Source organism: Pezoporus occidentalis, unplaced genomic scaffold (genome assembly GCF_034315485.1).
Source record: "Pezoporus occidentalis ecotype Australia unplaced genomic scaffold, CSIRO_AGI_Poc_V1 ctg151, whole genome shotgun sequence".
NCBI lineage: Eukaryota > Metazoa > Chordata > Aves > Psittaciformes > Psittacidae > Pezoporus > Pezoporus occidentalis.
The window spans coordinates 773,460-790,061 of record NW_026913328.1 but is presented as its reverse complement, the minus strand read 5'-3'; the positions used below and the strand labels follow the sequence as shown (position 1 = coordinate 790,061).

Genomic DNA, 16,602 nt, shown 5'->3' with positions numbered 1-16,602 from the left:
TACACACAATTGTGTCAAGAAGTGTGTCGTATACCCCATCACAGGGGCAACATGAAAGACCAAGGGCATGGCTCCCCCTTACCTGAGTACTTCCACTGTCTTCCCAAAGCTTTAGAAACACAACAAGCAGAACTTGGCGTGTTAGAAATGCCTCTTGATTTGCAAGATGCAGGTGGGGAGAATGTACTAAGTAGGAACACGGCAGCTTTTCACATGTTCAGTTCATGCTGGATTTCCCATGGAATGGGCAAATAACTAAAAAAAAGTTGTGCTTTTTTCTTCCTTGGGCTGTCCTTAACCTTTCTCAAAGTGGAATGCCTGGTACTGGCTAAAGACCTGCTTCACTGCTGTGGGCTTTGGGCTGTCTTGTTTCACCAGATGTGCTGTTACCAGATGCATGTTATCTATCTGCTTTTTTTGGTTTTCTGGATGGAAAAATTTCCAGCTCTTTTTTTGCTCCTGAAAAATCATTACCCACTTGTGCTGGCTGTCCTTCCTGTATGGAAGAGCTTCCAACCATCTTGGTTTTGCTCAAAGCAGCTCCCTGCAACCAAACACAACTCACTCTCATCCAGATCTTATTTTACCATCATAGCTTTCAAAAAACAAGAAAAAAGGGCAATCTGTTTGTGCAGACTTTAACAGCAGGAGAATTTGGCCCAAGACATGAACTGTGGGTGGGTGCTACAGCAAAATGAAGCCAAAACACAGCAAAAAAAGCTAAATAGTGTAGGTAGCCCTCATTTCAGAATTCATTTATGTATGAAGACAGACAGGACCAGTGGGTCAGAGGAAGTGGTCCGGATGCTTAGTTCAGTATGTGATACGTTTATGAGCATGTCTCTGTGCATCTATGACCTATATTTGGATATACAGTCTATAAAAAGCCTTGGTACAAACAACCTCCTGCAGGAGTCAGATCCCCTGTCCTTGTTGTTGCTGCCTGCTTCGGGAGAAAGAATCAAGCCCACTCCAGCTTTCATTTCTTCTCTTCGTGCTTTTCAGGAAGATGGCTAAAGCCAGCATTTCCCTGCGCTCCCTGAACGAGACGTTAAACAGGTCATTAAAGGGTTGTGCTGGCACTGTGCTGAGGGACAGGGAAGGACAAGGGGCAGGGGAGAGGAGAAAGGACTATGTGTTAGAATGACAAACCTGTGCTTCCTTTGCCATTTTGATGGGTGATTGGATGTAAATATACATTGCGTGTATATGGGAAGGGGAGTAGTTCATGGGCAATATTGTTTCTCCTTTAGTCACTGGGGAGGAGGGGTGAATGCCGTTTTGGCCAGCCTGCAAACTGCTAGTCCTGGCTGTTCACTGCGGGATTTGCATAATTGCTCCATCAGCAAAAGCCTGTAGCTGCATGAAGTGTTGCTGGGTGATTATGAGTAACGGGAAATTCAGGTTCACACTCTAAGATTGTTGTAAATGGGAGGTTTGGGATGAACTTCTGAATTCAGGAAAGTGCCTCGGAGTCTGGAGGGTTCAAAGACAGGAAGTGCTGGTTAACATTAACATCCCCCTTCCCCTGAGAGCAGACCTTAGAAGTTTTAAGAAGGGAGATCAATGTTGCTGAGGAATTGGGACATAGGTGACATGGATTCACCCTCCATTTTCAAAGCCTGTACTTGGAAGAGGAAGACTTTACCGACAGGTTCATTGGCTTCATGTGTAATACTCCAGCCTCAGCTGTCCCTGCTGGCACCAGTCCATGTGTTCAGCTGCAGTGCGACAGCACAAGTCGCTTGTAGATGGTGTCTCTAACCAGATGCGCAACAATTGCAGGTTCAAATACAAGCCATGAGCCCAGCTCTTCAGGAAAAAGAGTTGGAAAAGGGTCTGAAATTTTCCAGTCTTCCCTCTTGGTGGATTTTCACATAGGGATTTTCATATACTCCCTTTAACATACTCCTGTGCGCTTGGTATCAAGCAAATTTTTAAGTCAGCTTAGGTGCCACACATATAACTCTGGTTTACCTGTAGTTAAAATGATCGTTGTCTATTGAGAGTATCACAGCTGATGGAATGCAGTACTTCTGCTTATGAAATTAGCGACCAGTCAAGATACTAACATTGTTCACCAACGGCTTTTATTACTCCAGTTAACCACAAAAAACCCTACCCGAACCTAGAGACCTGACCAGAGAGAGAAACAGAAACATGGGAAACACTCCTGAACTTAAAAAGTGAAAACTAAGTCTGTGGGGAAACTGATTGCAGAAGTGTGGATCTGACTAGTACCGTGAAGTAAGTGTAATGGTAACTTCACTTACATTAAAGGAAAAAGTGTTTAGAGGTCATGACTGAAATGAAAGCAGGAGTTTTAATCCATTCTTCATTTCCTTCAGAACTTGGATCCAAGAAGCAGCAGCACCGATTCCCTTGGAATTTACAAAAAGCTGTAGCAGATTAGTTATGGAGATCTGTCCTACTGTGGTGTGACTGAACAGAAATTTTTAGAACCAAAATTAGCAAATGATGAAATGTTTGCTTACAGGTGCTTAAAACCACACAAGTGTAATTTACAGACAGGCAATACACCTGGTATCAGAAAGTGCTGGAAAGACAGAACTGATCAAATTCTAAAGCACTGGACAGAAGGTGTATTATTCAGTATAATGACACTCTGTTATTCCAAAAACTCCTGCTACTGGAGTTTCTGAACCATCACCTCGTATTATCTTATTAGACTGCTGCTCTCTCCTTGCTCAGCTATAGCTATGAAGTGGAGCTGAAACTTACTCACAGCAAACACTGACCCACCTCACCTCAGCTTATTCACTTGCTCTCTCTGCGTTGACAGACTTCATCCCATTATTATCATGTGAGCTCTTCCAGTTCTTCTGAACTACCTGCATTTCTACAACACACAAGCTCCACTTCCCAATTAAAGTTCTATTTCAGTCCTAAAATCCTCTTGGCCAACATGCACACATAAATACATGTAAATAGGTGAAACCCCCACCCAAAAGTTAGTCCAGGAATGCATCAGGACAGACAATAATTTGTTGAAATCCAACACCCTGTCAGAAACATGCCCAGTTCCAAAATACCTGTTGTGACCCAGCAGGAGACAGGAGGCTCTGAGCAATAAACATCTTGCTGAAGCAAGAGAAGTTCTTCCAAAGTAAGATCAAGATGAAAGCAGCTTTCCCAAGACTGTCAAAGAAGTCTCCTCGCCTCAGCAAACAACCAGAAAGTGTTAGACAAGATCTGTACAAGCTGCACTCAGACAATGGATTAAGGTCAGGGAGACTTAGGAAACTATGCCCCTGTTGATGCCTCTTTATTTTCTTCTCATTCGGGTCAACTACAGACAGAATCTAAAGCAGAACAGAAAGGCAGGTAGACAGGGGAGCACTGACAGTGTAGTAATAGTGTTCTTGATCTTTCTCTTAAAACAACCTAAAAATACTTTGGAGTGTGCATGAAAGAAGGGAAAACTGCTGCTCATGCTATCTAAAGTTAGCCTCTATTTGTTATTTTTTTAACGTCATCACCTGAAAGCTACTGTGTATTTTGTCCTTGCAAAAAAGTTCAGCCAAAGATAAAGGAAACAGGAGCACAACAAACAAGGTAAAGACCTTAATATGGTATTTAACACAGGTAATCACAATTCAGAATCCAGTTCTGTAAACATTAGCATGATACAATCATAATAGTAACAGAGGCAGTGGAAGCAGTGCAGCAAACTGGGGATGAAGAGAGAGATGCTACAGAAAAAAAAAATGTAGGGCCTTGCTCATACTAAAATTTAGCCAATGGCATAGTTTTTGTTTAACTGATACAGCCTGAAGTTCTGCCGGTAAAATGCAAGGAAAAATAACAGAAGTCTAGGAGAAATAGCTGATGCTCTGCTAGTACTTGTCAAGTATGTAGTACTGAGGTGTTTGTTCAGTTTTTAGGAAGGAACTTTGAATGATTCATATGTTGATAGCTTTGAGATCCTCAGGATTCTTCAGAACACACCTTGATGTAAATCACCTCAGAGCCTAACATAAAGAAAATGGTCTTCACAAAAACCACCCCTGGAAGGACACAAGCCCAACACACCCTACTCCATGAGTAAAGCGCAGCAAATCCCAGCTATGAAGCAGTTTTCTTATTGCTGGTTTACTAAGGTGGTCTTATTACACTGTTTTATTGTGGAAGGACAGTCCTACAAAATAGAAAACCAGAGCAGGATGAGCTGACAGGAGAAGAGAAATACTGCGGGTGGCTTGTTTATTATTGGTGTCATTTTTAATCTGAGGAAGAATGAGAAGTTCTGCTCAATGTCAGATGGAAATGGTTCAAAAGATCCTGACATCACAAGTAAAAGCATAAATCACTTCAAAATGTAATTTGAGAAAAAACCCTGCACAACTAATGTTCATGCAAGTGGTTGAGACCTGCAGACATATCTACATACAAATCTTGCATCTGCATTTACAAATTATAAGACCTCTGAACCAGGGAAGGGCAAAAAGCCTTTGGTCTGTGTCAAAAAACCCTTAATTTCTACTGGTGCATGTTCTCTTATAGCTTGAGAGAAGCCTCAGAATGGCATCTGGATCTGTTCACAGTGCAAACATAGGTGTCACCCACCATCACGGCAGAAAGCGCCACCCGTTGATGCCCAAGTACCCATGAAACATGCTTGTTTTCCATCCCTCAGAGTAGAAACCAAGCTGCAAACCTTGGAGACTCTCTTCACAGACCTGGACTCAAGCTTGCAGACACTGGCGCAGAAGTTTGATCTGCAGGCCAAGATGATGGAGAAGGAGCTGAGCCAGGATGCCCTGTGGATACCAGAGGGGAGGTGAGCACTGGGAGGGTCAGGTTGGTCCTGGTCCTGCACATGCAGGTGGTGCTGGTGTGGCTCCAACATGGGGCTGTACAGCCTGTGCTGACATATTTTATCCTTCAAGGCCTTGGAGAGACCTTAGAGCAGCTTCCAGTGCTTAAAGGGGCTGACAAGAAATCTGGAGAGAGGCTTTTTACAAGGACTTCTGACAGCAACAGGACAAGGGGGAATGGCTTTAAACTGTGATTCTTTGATTCTTTCCCAGCTGAAATTGCTATTTATTGCAGAACTGGGTAATCTGAGGAAAAATTGAAGTTCCTTTGATAGCTGTTTCTTTAAAAACCAAAACTAACAATAGTCTCTGAAATATTTATGTGGTTTAAAACCCACGCCACTTCCAGGATAGTGGGGACATCAAGCCTGCCTAACTTTGCATAACTTTATTCCACAGTAAGTGCAGGAAAAAAAACCCAAACCACCTCATTAACACCGATTACTTTCTTGGAGGCCAGAAGGCTCCCATTTTTAGCTAGTTAGTCTTTCCATCTCTCGCTTCTGGAGCAGCTCTCGTTTTCCGCACACGGGGGAAGCCGGCTCTCGTCAGGCTGCCCTCCAGTGAGACCCGCGGGTAACGCTTTATGGCCGAAACGCCTGCTCAGACAGTAGATGCTCAACGCCGCGGTTCCACACAGAAACGCAGTGCGCCGCCGGGCTGGGTGTAGCAGAGGACTGCTGTCACCCCGGCTCGGGCCGTCACTCCGGAGCGCGCCTGCCCCCCGCCGGCTGCTCAACCGAAGCGCCCTCGGTGTCTATCTCCCGGCAGGCCCGGCTCGGAGGAGGAGCGAACGGCAGCGCGGCGGGAGAGGCCTGGCAGCGCGGGACGGGGCGGAGCGGGCGGCGGGTTGGTGGACAGCGCTGCGGCGGCGGCCATTGCAGGAAGCTGCGGCCCTGTCTGCCGCCGCGCCCCCGCCGCGGAGCCGCAGCTTGGTGGGTGCTGACTCCTTGCCGTGACCGCTCAGGGACCGGGGTGTGCGGAGGATGAGAGGCGGCCGCCGGCGGGGAGCCCAGCCTCGTCCTTAGCTGTGCAGCGTTGTTCCTGTGCGCCGGGCCGCGGCTGTGGTACGCGGGGCTGCTCTGCCGCCCTGCCTCCGTCGCTGGGTGTCCAGGGCCTTCGCCAAGCGTCCAGTGTTCTGCGTACTAATCGAGCTGAGCCCAGAGCAGGTACGCATGGACTTAGTGGGTCTTTTTACCAAACTGCCTGGAAAAATGTCATTTTAAAAAAAATTAAGAGTTTGTTTTATCGACAAAGGGAAAGCAGAACCAATAAAACCCAAATTAAAATGTATTTGTCTCCATGTCGAGTTCCTGCGTGACTGAAATTGCAGCCTTTCTCTCAGAAAGACCTCAGCTCTTTTTGGAGGTGGCTGTTTCTGAGAAGGTTAAAAAAACTGATTAAGTTCCTATAACTTTAAAAAAAAAAAAAAAAAACAAAAAAACAAAAAACAACCAAAAACCAGGTTGTTGGTTTTTTTTTTCATCCTTTTTTGCTATAGGTGTTTCTTATTTTCTGTATCACCTGTTTCTGGGCCAAGTGGAAAAGTCCTGTGGGGAGAAGTGATAGGAAGGCTGGATGATCCCCACCTTTTTAACTCATACAAGAAGATGCTGAAGTGTTGAATGCATTGGTTGATTTCTTGCTTATATTAACAACAAGTATTTTGACTTTTTAGTCTCAGCTTAAGCAAATGATTGAGGAGGATCACTCTTTCCTGTGGTGCACAGGGATGTTGTAGTTCACCTTCAGAACGTGCTGGAACCAAGTCTGTACCAGAGCAGCTTTTGATGTACTGAAAAACTGAGCAGAAGGCCAAGGTAACTGTGATAACAGATCCACCAAACGTGAGAATAGCGTGTCACTAGTACAGAGTAAATGCTAGAAGAAATCTCACCACCTTTCCCCTGTCTCCTTACCGCCTCTTTGCTATCCCCAAAGCATCTGTTACAACTCATAGGAAACTGGTAGGAAAATCTGCTGCAGTTTCTCCATGTCTTCTGGAAAGATTTCTTTCTCTCAGAGGCTGATCATGAGCAAAAGTAACCACGTAAGGAGACTTCTTTAATGTTTTCATAAAGTAGCTGTAAAACTGAGCGTTTTCTTTTATAGTCATGATGGGAAGTAAAATACATGTTTCTTTTTGCTTTCAGGTACTGATGTTGTACTAGTCTTGTTCCTCTACTTCAAGCCAGTATGTCGAAGAAATCAGGGTCTCTCCTTTCCTTGTCTGACTGCCTCTGCCCAATCTGCATGGAGATCTTTGTAGAGCCCGTGACACTGCCATGCAACCATACCCTCTGTAACTCCTGTTTCCAGCTCACAGTTGAAAAAGCCAGTCTTTGTTGCCCTTTTTGCCGGCGTCGAGTCTCTTCTTGGGCCCGATATAATGCCCGCAGAAATACTCTTGTCAATTGGGAGCTCTGGGAAAAGATCCAGAAGCATTACCCGAAGGAGTGTGAGCGTAGGATTAATGGACAGGATTTGGAAGAGGAAAGTAAGTAAAATGTCACTTGTCCTGGGATGTTTGTTGGTGGACTTTGGATGTTGTGAAACAAGAAGCTGTGCAGATGTTCATGCTAGCAAATGCAGTGTCAGAGCTCTCCTGTGAAAGGTGCTTGCAAGGCAGAGAAATGGGCACCTGTGCTATTTTCATGTGTAGGTCAGAGAGGGAGTTATATTTGGTCATTTAAGTGCATATTTTTTCATGTGTTCTGCACAAAGTGTTGGTATGTGGCTGCGTAGCCTTGCAAAACCTGTAAATCATTACAGATACAACTTTGGCTGTAAAATCTGTGAGTGGAGTATTTGCCTGTGTGTTTATTACTGGAGAATAAATGTAGTGGTTCAAAGTTGTTCACTCTTAGATGCTGTTAATTAGTGTGATTAGAAATTATAGGGCTTTAGTCTGTGCAAGAGTCTCTGAGCCTAAAATTGTGGTGTCAGAGAAAAGGAAGTGAAATCTGATTAATTCTTTGAAGAAGGATTTTTGGGGGCTGTTACGTTGCAAGCTCCCTTGGGGGAGGCTAATTGGTAGATTGGCTCTATGACAAGTTGTGCCACTTGCTATATTAAGAAGTTCTTTCAGCAGCAAAAATCAAAAGACTTAAGTTATGGCCAGCATATGTATTTGCTTCATATGCAGTGCTTGGAAAATTGCACTGGCAGTTCTGTAACACAATGCTTTCTCCCACACCACTTGATGTAAGTCACATCATTCCTGTGACAGGGTATGGAAATAATCTTTTGTTAAAATATTTTCTTGTTGACTGTCATGATCTTGTTTAGTTCCTTGCTTAGTTTTTTCCTCTCTTTCCTCTCAATTAGTCTGTGTCCCCCATCCGCAGCACCAGCTGAGCAAGCCTGGGGAACTGAGGCAGGAATATGAAGCAGAGATTAGCAAGGTAAGTCTAAAAATATATTTAAAAGCATAAATGCTTTGTGTCTAGTTATTTTAATTGTTCCCACAAACGGCTGTAATGTTATTTAATGAAAAAGAGAGCTATATAAAAGGGCATTGCTGCTGCAAGAACACACTGGTCATTCCTGAGGTATAAATTAAATTTCTGTCCTTTATGGAAGAGGAGAGACTTCCTTGTGTGCAGAAGGGTTCTTTCAGGGTTAGAGCGTTACCTATCACTATCTTCAATCCTGGTGACAGATACTAAAATGTCTTTTATAGGTCCTCAGCTTATTTTGTACTAGCAAATTAAAAATTTTGGATTGTTTGGGCTTTGGTCTTGTACTGCTTCATTTTCCTCCTTAAGTAACAGACCACAATTAGGTGAGCTTTAGTAATATCTAGCTTTATTTTTTTTTACTTGATCACTCCCTTTTTTATCTGAATTTTATTTGAAAATCAGAATAGATTTTTTAAGAAATCTTAATGGTTGCCTATTTAAGGATCCTTTTTCCAATTTAGACATGTCAGTAGTAAGAATTTGTCATGGTTTAAGCCCAGCCAGCAACCCAGAACCACGCAGCTGCTCGCTTACTCCCCCCATGCTTCCTCCCCCTCCTCCCGGAGGGATGGGGAGGAGAATCAAAAGAATGTAACTCCCATGGGTTGAGATAAGAACAGTCCAGTAACTAAGGTATAACACAAAACCACTACTGCTGCCACCAATAATAATAATGATAGGGAAAATAACAAGGGAAGAGAATACAACTGCTCACAACCCGCTGACCAATACCCAACCCGACCCAAGGAGCAATCTAGCCCTTCCAGGTAACTGCTTCCAGTTTATATACTGGGCATGACGTGCTGTGCTCTTTGGCTAGTTTGGGTCAGGTGTCCTGTCTCTGCTTCCTCCCAACTTCCCCTCCTCCCTGGCAGAGCATGAGACTCAGAAAGTCCTTGGTCAGAGTAAGCATTACTGAGCAACAGCTAAAAACATCAGTGTTATCAACATTGTTCTCAGGCTGAAAGTCAAAAACACAGCACTGCACCAGCTACTAAGAAGGACAAAAATGACTGCTACCACTGAACCCAGCGCAGAATTATAGTTGGAAATAGCATCAAAATGCTCCTTTTCCTAACAGCCCTGTTGGTTGTAACAAGAGCAGAAGTTATGAGCAGAGGACTGTGGTATTCTCTTTTATGGTGGTTAGGGGATAAGATTGATTGGTAGCAACAGTACCGATGGTTAATGGAGATGGGGCCCAGAATCAGTGAAATAAGTAGTGATGTCTGCTGCTAATCATAAGACATCAATGCATGATTTCTAACAAACTCACACTTAACATAGCTTTTATAGTATTACAGTTTGATGCTCTTCTCTAAAGCAAATCTCCAAATTCCATGGCCCAGTTAAGAAAGCTTTATTCATTCTTTAAGTGTCCTTATAGAGTTACTGATAACTGATTTATCAAGAGAGGATGTCTGCCTTAAGGAAGGTAGATTTAATGTTCTTGGTCTGCTGCTGCTGCAGACCAGGAAGCACATTTCATCTCTAGACCCATGTATTTGGAGATCTTAGATTTTGTTACTAACATTTTGAAAAGGTAATGGAATTTAACCTTGCAAGTGAGCAAGGTTAATGGTGTAGTCTTACAGGAACCAGAAGGTACGTCACTGTTATCAAACTGAAGACCTTACACACAGTGTTAGTTTCATTCTTACATCTTTGGAGATTTGTAATTAAATACTGGTTTTGAAGTGTGCTGTGGCTTTTTGAAGAGTGCATTGTTCACATTTAAGGAGCATCAGCTGAAGGGTTCTGGAGTAGAGTGTGGTCCTACAGTAGTAACCAGATGCATTTAGAAAAAACTTTTTTAGGTGGAGGCAGAAAGGCGAGCACATGAGCAAGAGGAGAACAAAGCAAGTGAGGAATACATTCAGCGCCTTCTGGCAGAGGAGGAGGAGGAACAGAGATTGGCAGAAGAGAGGCGAAGGGAGATGGAGAAACAGCTGAAGCAAGATGAAGAGTTGGCCTGGCGGCTGAGTAGCAGTCTGGTGAGTTAGGATCAAGGGGGACAGTAGAAAACATTGCTACAGTGCAAGCAACTTAGACTTTTCATAGCAAAAATTAAAACTTTGAATGAAATAATTTTATTGTAATTGTAGTTGGAAGCTGTTGTTGGCCCCTGGCACTTTAGATCATTGATTGATTGTTAATTTTTGAAGAACCAGCAGGAGGGTGAAATACCCAAAACATTCCTGCCTGTGTAATATGCACTTGAAACATGTGCTCTGGATGTTTTCATTGTGAAACATTTTGAAACATTGGTTTTCCTCTGAATACTTCCTTTTCTTCATGATTTTAAAAATACTTGTTTGGAAGAAATTCATGTCTGTAACCTGTACTGAAAAAAAGCAAAATGTGCAGTGAAAGATGAAAGTTTACCTTGTGTTTTGGGCTTTTTTGTTGTTTCTTATTTTGTTAATTTGTTTGGGGATTTTGGTTGGTTGGGTTTTGCTACCTGAAAATATGATGATGAAACCTGTGTATTTACGTGAGGAAAACCTCCTCCCATAATACTAGATACAGGAAAGTGTACAGAACGTGTATCATTTCTTATTCCATAATGATACATTACTTACAGTTGTAGAATTCCTTGGACAAAAGTAACTAATTCTGCAGGAGAAAGTAGTTTTCTGTTTTTTCTCCAGTTTGTGTCGTGTTTTGTTTCACGTAACACTATCTTGTCTGTCTTTGTCATTGAAGAATGATGATTCCAAAGGACATGGGCTCAGCAGTCCTGCACAAGCAGGCAGTGTCTCACTTGAAACGTCCCCAGCTAATTTGTGCAAAACAAAGAGCAAACCAAGCAACTCTGAAGACATTCAGAAGTAAGCAATTAAAATTTTTCTCTTTAATTATTAGTCTTTTTCTTGGTATAATGCCCCTTATCTCCATCTGCTTCTTTGGAATCCTGTAGTCCAACTTTCCTGGATAATCTGGGGTAAATGTAAACCATTGCATGTTAAAACACCTCCTCAGAGGATAAAATGGAGGAGGATGGCACTTGGCCTTCTCTTCTTTTGCTTGTCAGAATGAACCAGAAGATCTCAACTAATGCAAAGTGCTGACAATTCAAGGGGAAAAGAAGAAAGTTTTAAAAGGTGTTTTCTTTTTACTTTTAAAGGTACCTGTCTCCAAAGCTTCATCATACATTGGGATCAGCATCATTCTTTAGAACAAGAGAGAGAGGCAGCAGTGGCTCTGGCTCTGCGGTAACTAGAATAATTTTGTTAGAAATCTCAGTGTTAATAATTATGGCTTAACTTTCCCCTTGCCTGTAGGATTGGCAATCCTGTATTCCCTTGGCACGTCAGCACTGGCCAGTTTATCTTGCTCTTTTTGAACTACCTTTAGTATTCAAGATTTCTCAACATGGAAAGGGAAGAAACCATGCTTGACAGTCTGCAGATGTGCACCTACGGCTTACTTTGATGGTTACCCTATATAGCCTTACAGGCACCTTAACTGAATGTCTTCAGCGAGCTCTGGTTCCAACCAGTGGTGTCTAAAACTAGAATGATGGTTCTGGAGCTCACTGGAGGAGGTTGCACTCTGATTTTTCATCATTCCATATCTCTGCCTTAGCTGTCCTGTTTGGCTTCAAAAGATGATGAGCAGGCTTGAATAGTTGATTTAAGTCATTGATGAGAGGAGAATGCGGCAGTTGTGTTTTCAGTCCTTTAGCTGGACTTCTGTAGCTTTTCTTCAATATTTTCTTTATAATAATATACATTAATTATGTATTTTTATAATAATACATTAATTATGGTTGTTTTTTTTTAAGAGAAGAATCCAAGTTAATACCCCAGAGTAGTTATGAACAACACAGCGGTGAGAAGTGAGAGTTGCATTTTATTCATACCCATTGGCTTTTGCTAAATTTATTTTGTTAGTGGTCTCTCCCTTTTTTTCAGGAGACCAATGGCAATGAAGGCAGCAGTTCAGCATGGCAAGATGAGCAAGAGGAAATGCCAACGTTGTCTCCACAGCTGACCGGTGTCAATAAAGATTCCAGTGCTATGGATTCATTTTTGGAATCGTGCATGAACTATTTCAGTACCTCGGCTTCGGGGGAAACTGCTGCTGTCAAGCAGGAAGAAACACCAGGAACAAATTGTGTAGGAGAAGAAATTCCAGATGCGTTGCATGGAATCACAGAAAGGGAAGGCTCTGGAACAGTTCTTAGATCTAAAGGAGAAAGTGATGGAGGTGACTCAGACAGTGGCAGTTTAACACACGTAGAAAGCATAAACCTTAAAAATGCTGCTGGAGCTCATACCTGTATTCAGTTAGCAGCAAATTCTGTGGTGTCTGACAGCACAAGTGTGGTATGTGACCTTATGAAGGTGGCTAGACACTCAGATGAAGAGAAGCCAGAGAGCCTGCAGAACACTAAGAAGACTCCAAAAAGAAAGTTGTTGGAGCCACCAGCTGAACAAGTGGTTGACTTTTGTGTGCTTGATAAGAGAAGAAGAACTTTTCCAGAAAGTCTGGAGGAGCAAGAGAAGCAGATAAATGATTTTAACTTGCAAATGCAGAAAGCCTTTGAGCAGGAGATCTATGAAAGACGTATGCAAGAGGAGCAGGACAGGCTTCTGGCTCTGCAGCTGCAAAAACAGATTAACAAGGAGGAAAGGACACTTAATCGACAAAAGGGCTCTCCAGATCAGTATCTGCTTCGCACCAAACCACCTCAGTTGATGAAAGACTCTCCTGCTAGAAAGGGAAGTTCTAAGGTGGCAAAAGACTCAAAGGTATCAAAAAAACAGGCTGAAACAAATCACCGCAAAACTCGCAGAGGTTCTTGCAATGAAAATTGGCAGTCACCTGCCAGAGCCCGGATGAAGTCACCCAGCATCAAGGGAGGAAAGGTGTTGAATTGTGTGGTTAATACCAATGATGCAAATGATATTTGTTCACTACCTAAGAATAAACAAAAGACGATCCTTCAGATGTTTAAAAGCCCTGTAGCAGAGTAGATCAGCAGAACCACAGGCACGTTGTGGAATGAGAATTAAAGCTGTGGTAATGCTTTCTCCTGTGTTGGGCAAGGCTTCCTGTGAACAGTTGTAAAATTGTTGGTTTGGGGGGGGGATCACTTTAGGCCACAGAGAGTTCTGTATTTTGAGGAGTTTTAATAATTTACGCCTCCAGTCTTTAAAAAAATGTAATTGTTCTTTTCTTGACTGCAGCTTATTTTCTAGCAGTTACATTTACATAATTTTGAATGTGAATATTGTTAGTGTTTAAAAACAAAAATAACTGATGGTCTGATCTTAAAATGAGAGTTTGGAGCCTTTTGTGGAAAGGACGCATGTTCCACAGAGGTTAAGCTAAAGCTAAAAAATGAGTCTGTATTTCCAGTTGTCTGCCAGCTGCAAGGTTGAAGCTTCAGTCAATACAACCACTGGTCTGTTTAATTGAAGCATGTTACTGGAATTTAGGCTATTTGTTGAATGGCATTGTTCACACAACAGGTAACAAGAGTACACCTGGACAGCCAGTCTTGCAGGTACAGTTTTCATACACTTTCTTAGAGAAAGTTCTCATTCCTCTTTCTTAGGGAAAGAGGAAAAAAAACAGGTCACTCCCCCACTGCCAAAGCCAAGGATTTTTCATAAATGCCAACAGTATAAGTGGTTATGGGCTTATATTTGCCTCTGTTTCTAGAGGTCACTTACGCAAATCTGGCACTTACTGTCATTAGGAAAAGATACTTTTGTTGTCTTACTGCTAGTGTTCTGCAGCTTTATTCTTGTACAGTAGTATTACCTATATTTAGTGCTATTTAATTTTTATACTCAAACTGTTTTGAGTTTGATTAAAAATGCATAATATTACAAAAATGTAGTTCAGAAGACAGTTATGATGGAGAAAGTTAAACCAAAAGGGGGAGCAGCAGCTGAAGTTGTCAGAAATGACATAACTGTAATTAAAGAGTCACATAACTACCATGCCTGGCTGGAACGCAATTCAAATGAATTACCGCTTAGAGTTGTGGGGAAGCTGAGGCATGGAGGAGGTTGAGGCTGGTGAAGAGCTTGACCAGCTGCTACTCAGCAGAAGTATTCTTGCTCGATTGTTTTATCTGTTGCTATTATAAAGACATCGTTTGAACTTTCTTTGCTTGTAATGAGATACTTTTCCCCTTTCCATGTTTAAAAGACGGCAAACTACAACTGCATTGCTGAAGTGTTTGTGCTAGTCACCAATGTTAGCAAATGTTTTAAATGTGTTCTTTTTTTGAACCTCTGTAGAGGTGATGATCTTTAACTTGGTTCTGGGAAATCGGTAACAAAATCCTTGACAGCAGTATCTTCTGATGTTTTAAGTTTTAAAAACCAACAAATCCTGAAATCTCATTGAAAGCACAAATAGCACATCAAGCAAAATTGTGAATTGTGCTGTTTCTTTGCCTGCGTGTCTCTAGTAATGGGAGGGTTTCTCATAAAGGAATGATGTGTTCTGATACGGTTTTTGAGAAAGTTACAACTGGAGACCAGCTGCAAGTCATTCAGTTTGCCTCTTCCTGCCTCAACTGTTGTGCTGGAAGCCGTATAGATCTGTTTCTGTTTAATCTTTACCTTTGTTCGGGTTGTTTGCTGTCTTACCCATGTAGTCAAATACAATCATTAATTAAAATATTCTTTAAGGCAGAGGTAGTGACTGTTTTCATGCTAGTGACACTTGTTCTTTCCAGTCATGATAAGCACCTAAGAAGTAAACTCTCCATTTTCAAAATATATGAGGAGAAAGCATTTTTTAAGTCTGTTCAGCTTTGGTTTACAATCAGTTTCTGAAGTCTAATCAGTAGTTTTAACTTGCTCAAAAGATGGTACCTGCTCTGGCACTGCTTCTGAGAGTTATTGCTGATGGGTGTAATAGGTTGTTCAGGATTTCAGAGCAGATTGGGAATGATTTGGAGAGGTGCAGGGTAGTTCCTGGTCTCTTCCCATGCAATGTCGCCCCTGCAGCCACCTGATGAGCGTGCCTCATGCAGCTGTCTCTGCAGCTTTAAACACTTTGTTTCTATGGTCCTGGCAGTCCTGCTGGAATGCTGGCCCTCTTAGGCTTTTTGCATTTTACTCTTTGGTCTTGCACAGACTTAAGTTCTTGCCATTGATAGCAAATCCTGCTGCTGTGATTCCATTGACAATAAATAAATTACATAAATTAGTCATTTCAAAGTTCTAAATAGTACAGGAGTGTATTTTGGGGTGTGTGTGTATATATACAATGGTGTGTTTTTCCATCTTACTGGATTTTGTCCTCAGTGTAAGAATGATGTCTTACTTAAGAATCATTGTTTTTATTAAGTAGAATGGAAAAAAAGCAAAGTTAAAGTTAAACATTAACTAAAACCCAACTATAACTTCAAAGTGTACAAAACCTATGATCTATACCAGCAGCCTCATCTGAGGTGGGTTGCTGCAAGCTTTTGGCTCGCAAAGATAACCACATTCCTCACTGCGTGTGTGACATAATAATCCTCACCAAGTACCTCTTTGGCTTGTCCTTTTAGATGTTTCCTCATGGAGCATTTCAGTATCACTGTTTGGTTTGGGTTGGAAGAAACTTTAAAGCTCATCCAGTTCCAAACCTCTGCTATGGGCAGGGACACCTTCCACTATACCAGGTTCAACCTTTGAACACTTCCAAGGATGGGGCAGCCACAGCTTCTCTGGACAACCTGTGCCAGGGCCTCACCACCCTCACTTCTTCCTAATGGCTAATCTAAATTTTTGCTCTTTGAGCTCAAAGCCTTTCCCCTTGTTCTGTCACTACATGTCCTTGTAAAAAGTCTCTCCCCAGGTTTCTTGTCAGCCCCTTTAGGCACTGGAAGCTGCTCTAAGGTGTCTCTGGAGCCGTCTGTTCTCCAGGCTGAACAAGCCCAGCTCTCTCAGACGGTCTCCATGGCAGAGGTGCTCCAACCCCTGGAGCATCTTTGTGGCCTCTTCTGGACTAGAGCAGCTCCACGTCCCTCTTATGTTGCTGCACCCAGAGCTGGACGCAGGGCTGCAGGCGGGGTCTCACCAGAACAGATTAGCGGGGGAGACTCAACCTGCTGGTCACACTCCTTTTGATGCAGCCCAGAACACGGTTGGTTTCTGGGCTGCGAGCGCACACTGACGGGTCATGGTGAGCTTCTCATCACCCATCATCAAGTGAAGGAATCCCGTGTACGATGAACTCGCGGCGTTCAACGCGGCGGAAGTTCGCGCCGAGCCGCGGCAGCATTTGAAAAGCCGCTGAGACGGCGGGGCGGGCCGCGTTGCCAGGGCAACTGCCTCCTCCCGGGG

The 16,602-nt window shown here is 42.8% G+C and overlaps 1 protein-coding gene across 4 annotated transcripts; it reads left to right on the top strand.

The window, feature by feature from the left end:
• The first annotated feature begins 302 nt into the window (after window positions 1-302).
• Window positions 303-14,958, top strand: RNF168 (ring finger protein 168). Of its 4 annotated transcripts, none has more exons than XM_062611214.1 (9): window positions 303-1,059; window positions 4,658-4,801; window positions 5,610-5,773; window positions 6,992-7,335; window positions 8,166-8,242; window positions 10,117-10,293; window positions 11,006-11,130; window positions 11,427-11,514; window positions 12,217-14,958. In XM_062611214.1, exons 4-9 carry the CDS (start codon window positions 7,035-7,037, stop codon window positions 13,279-13,281), a joined length of 1,833 nt encoding a protein of 610 aa, XP_062467198.1. In that variant the 5' UTR covers window positions 303-1,059; window positions 4,658-4,801; window positions 5,610-5,773; window positions 6,992-7,034; the 3' UTR covers window positions 13,282-14,958. The 4 variants fall into 4 exon arrangements, with proteins under 4 accessions (XP_062467198.1, XP_062467196.1, XP_062467200.1 ...); XM_062611212.1 differs by having other exon boundaries at window positions 304-1,059; window positions 5,610-6,007; XM_062611216.1 differs by having other exon boundaries at window positions 307-1,059; window positions 5,610-6,007; window positions 12,220-14,958.
• The last annotated feature ends 1,644 nt before the right edge of the window (window positions 14,959-16,602 follow it).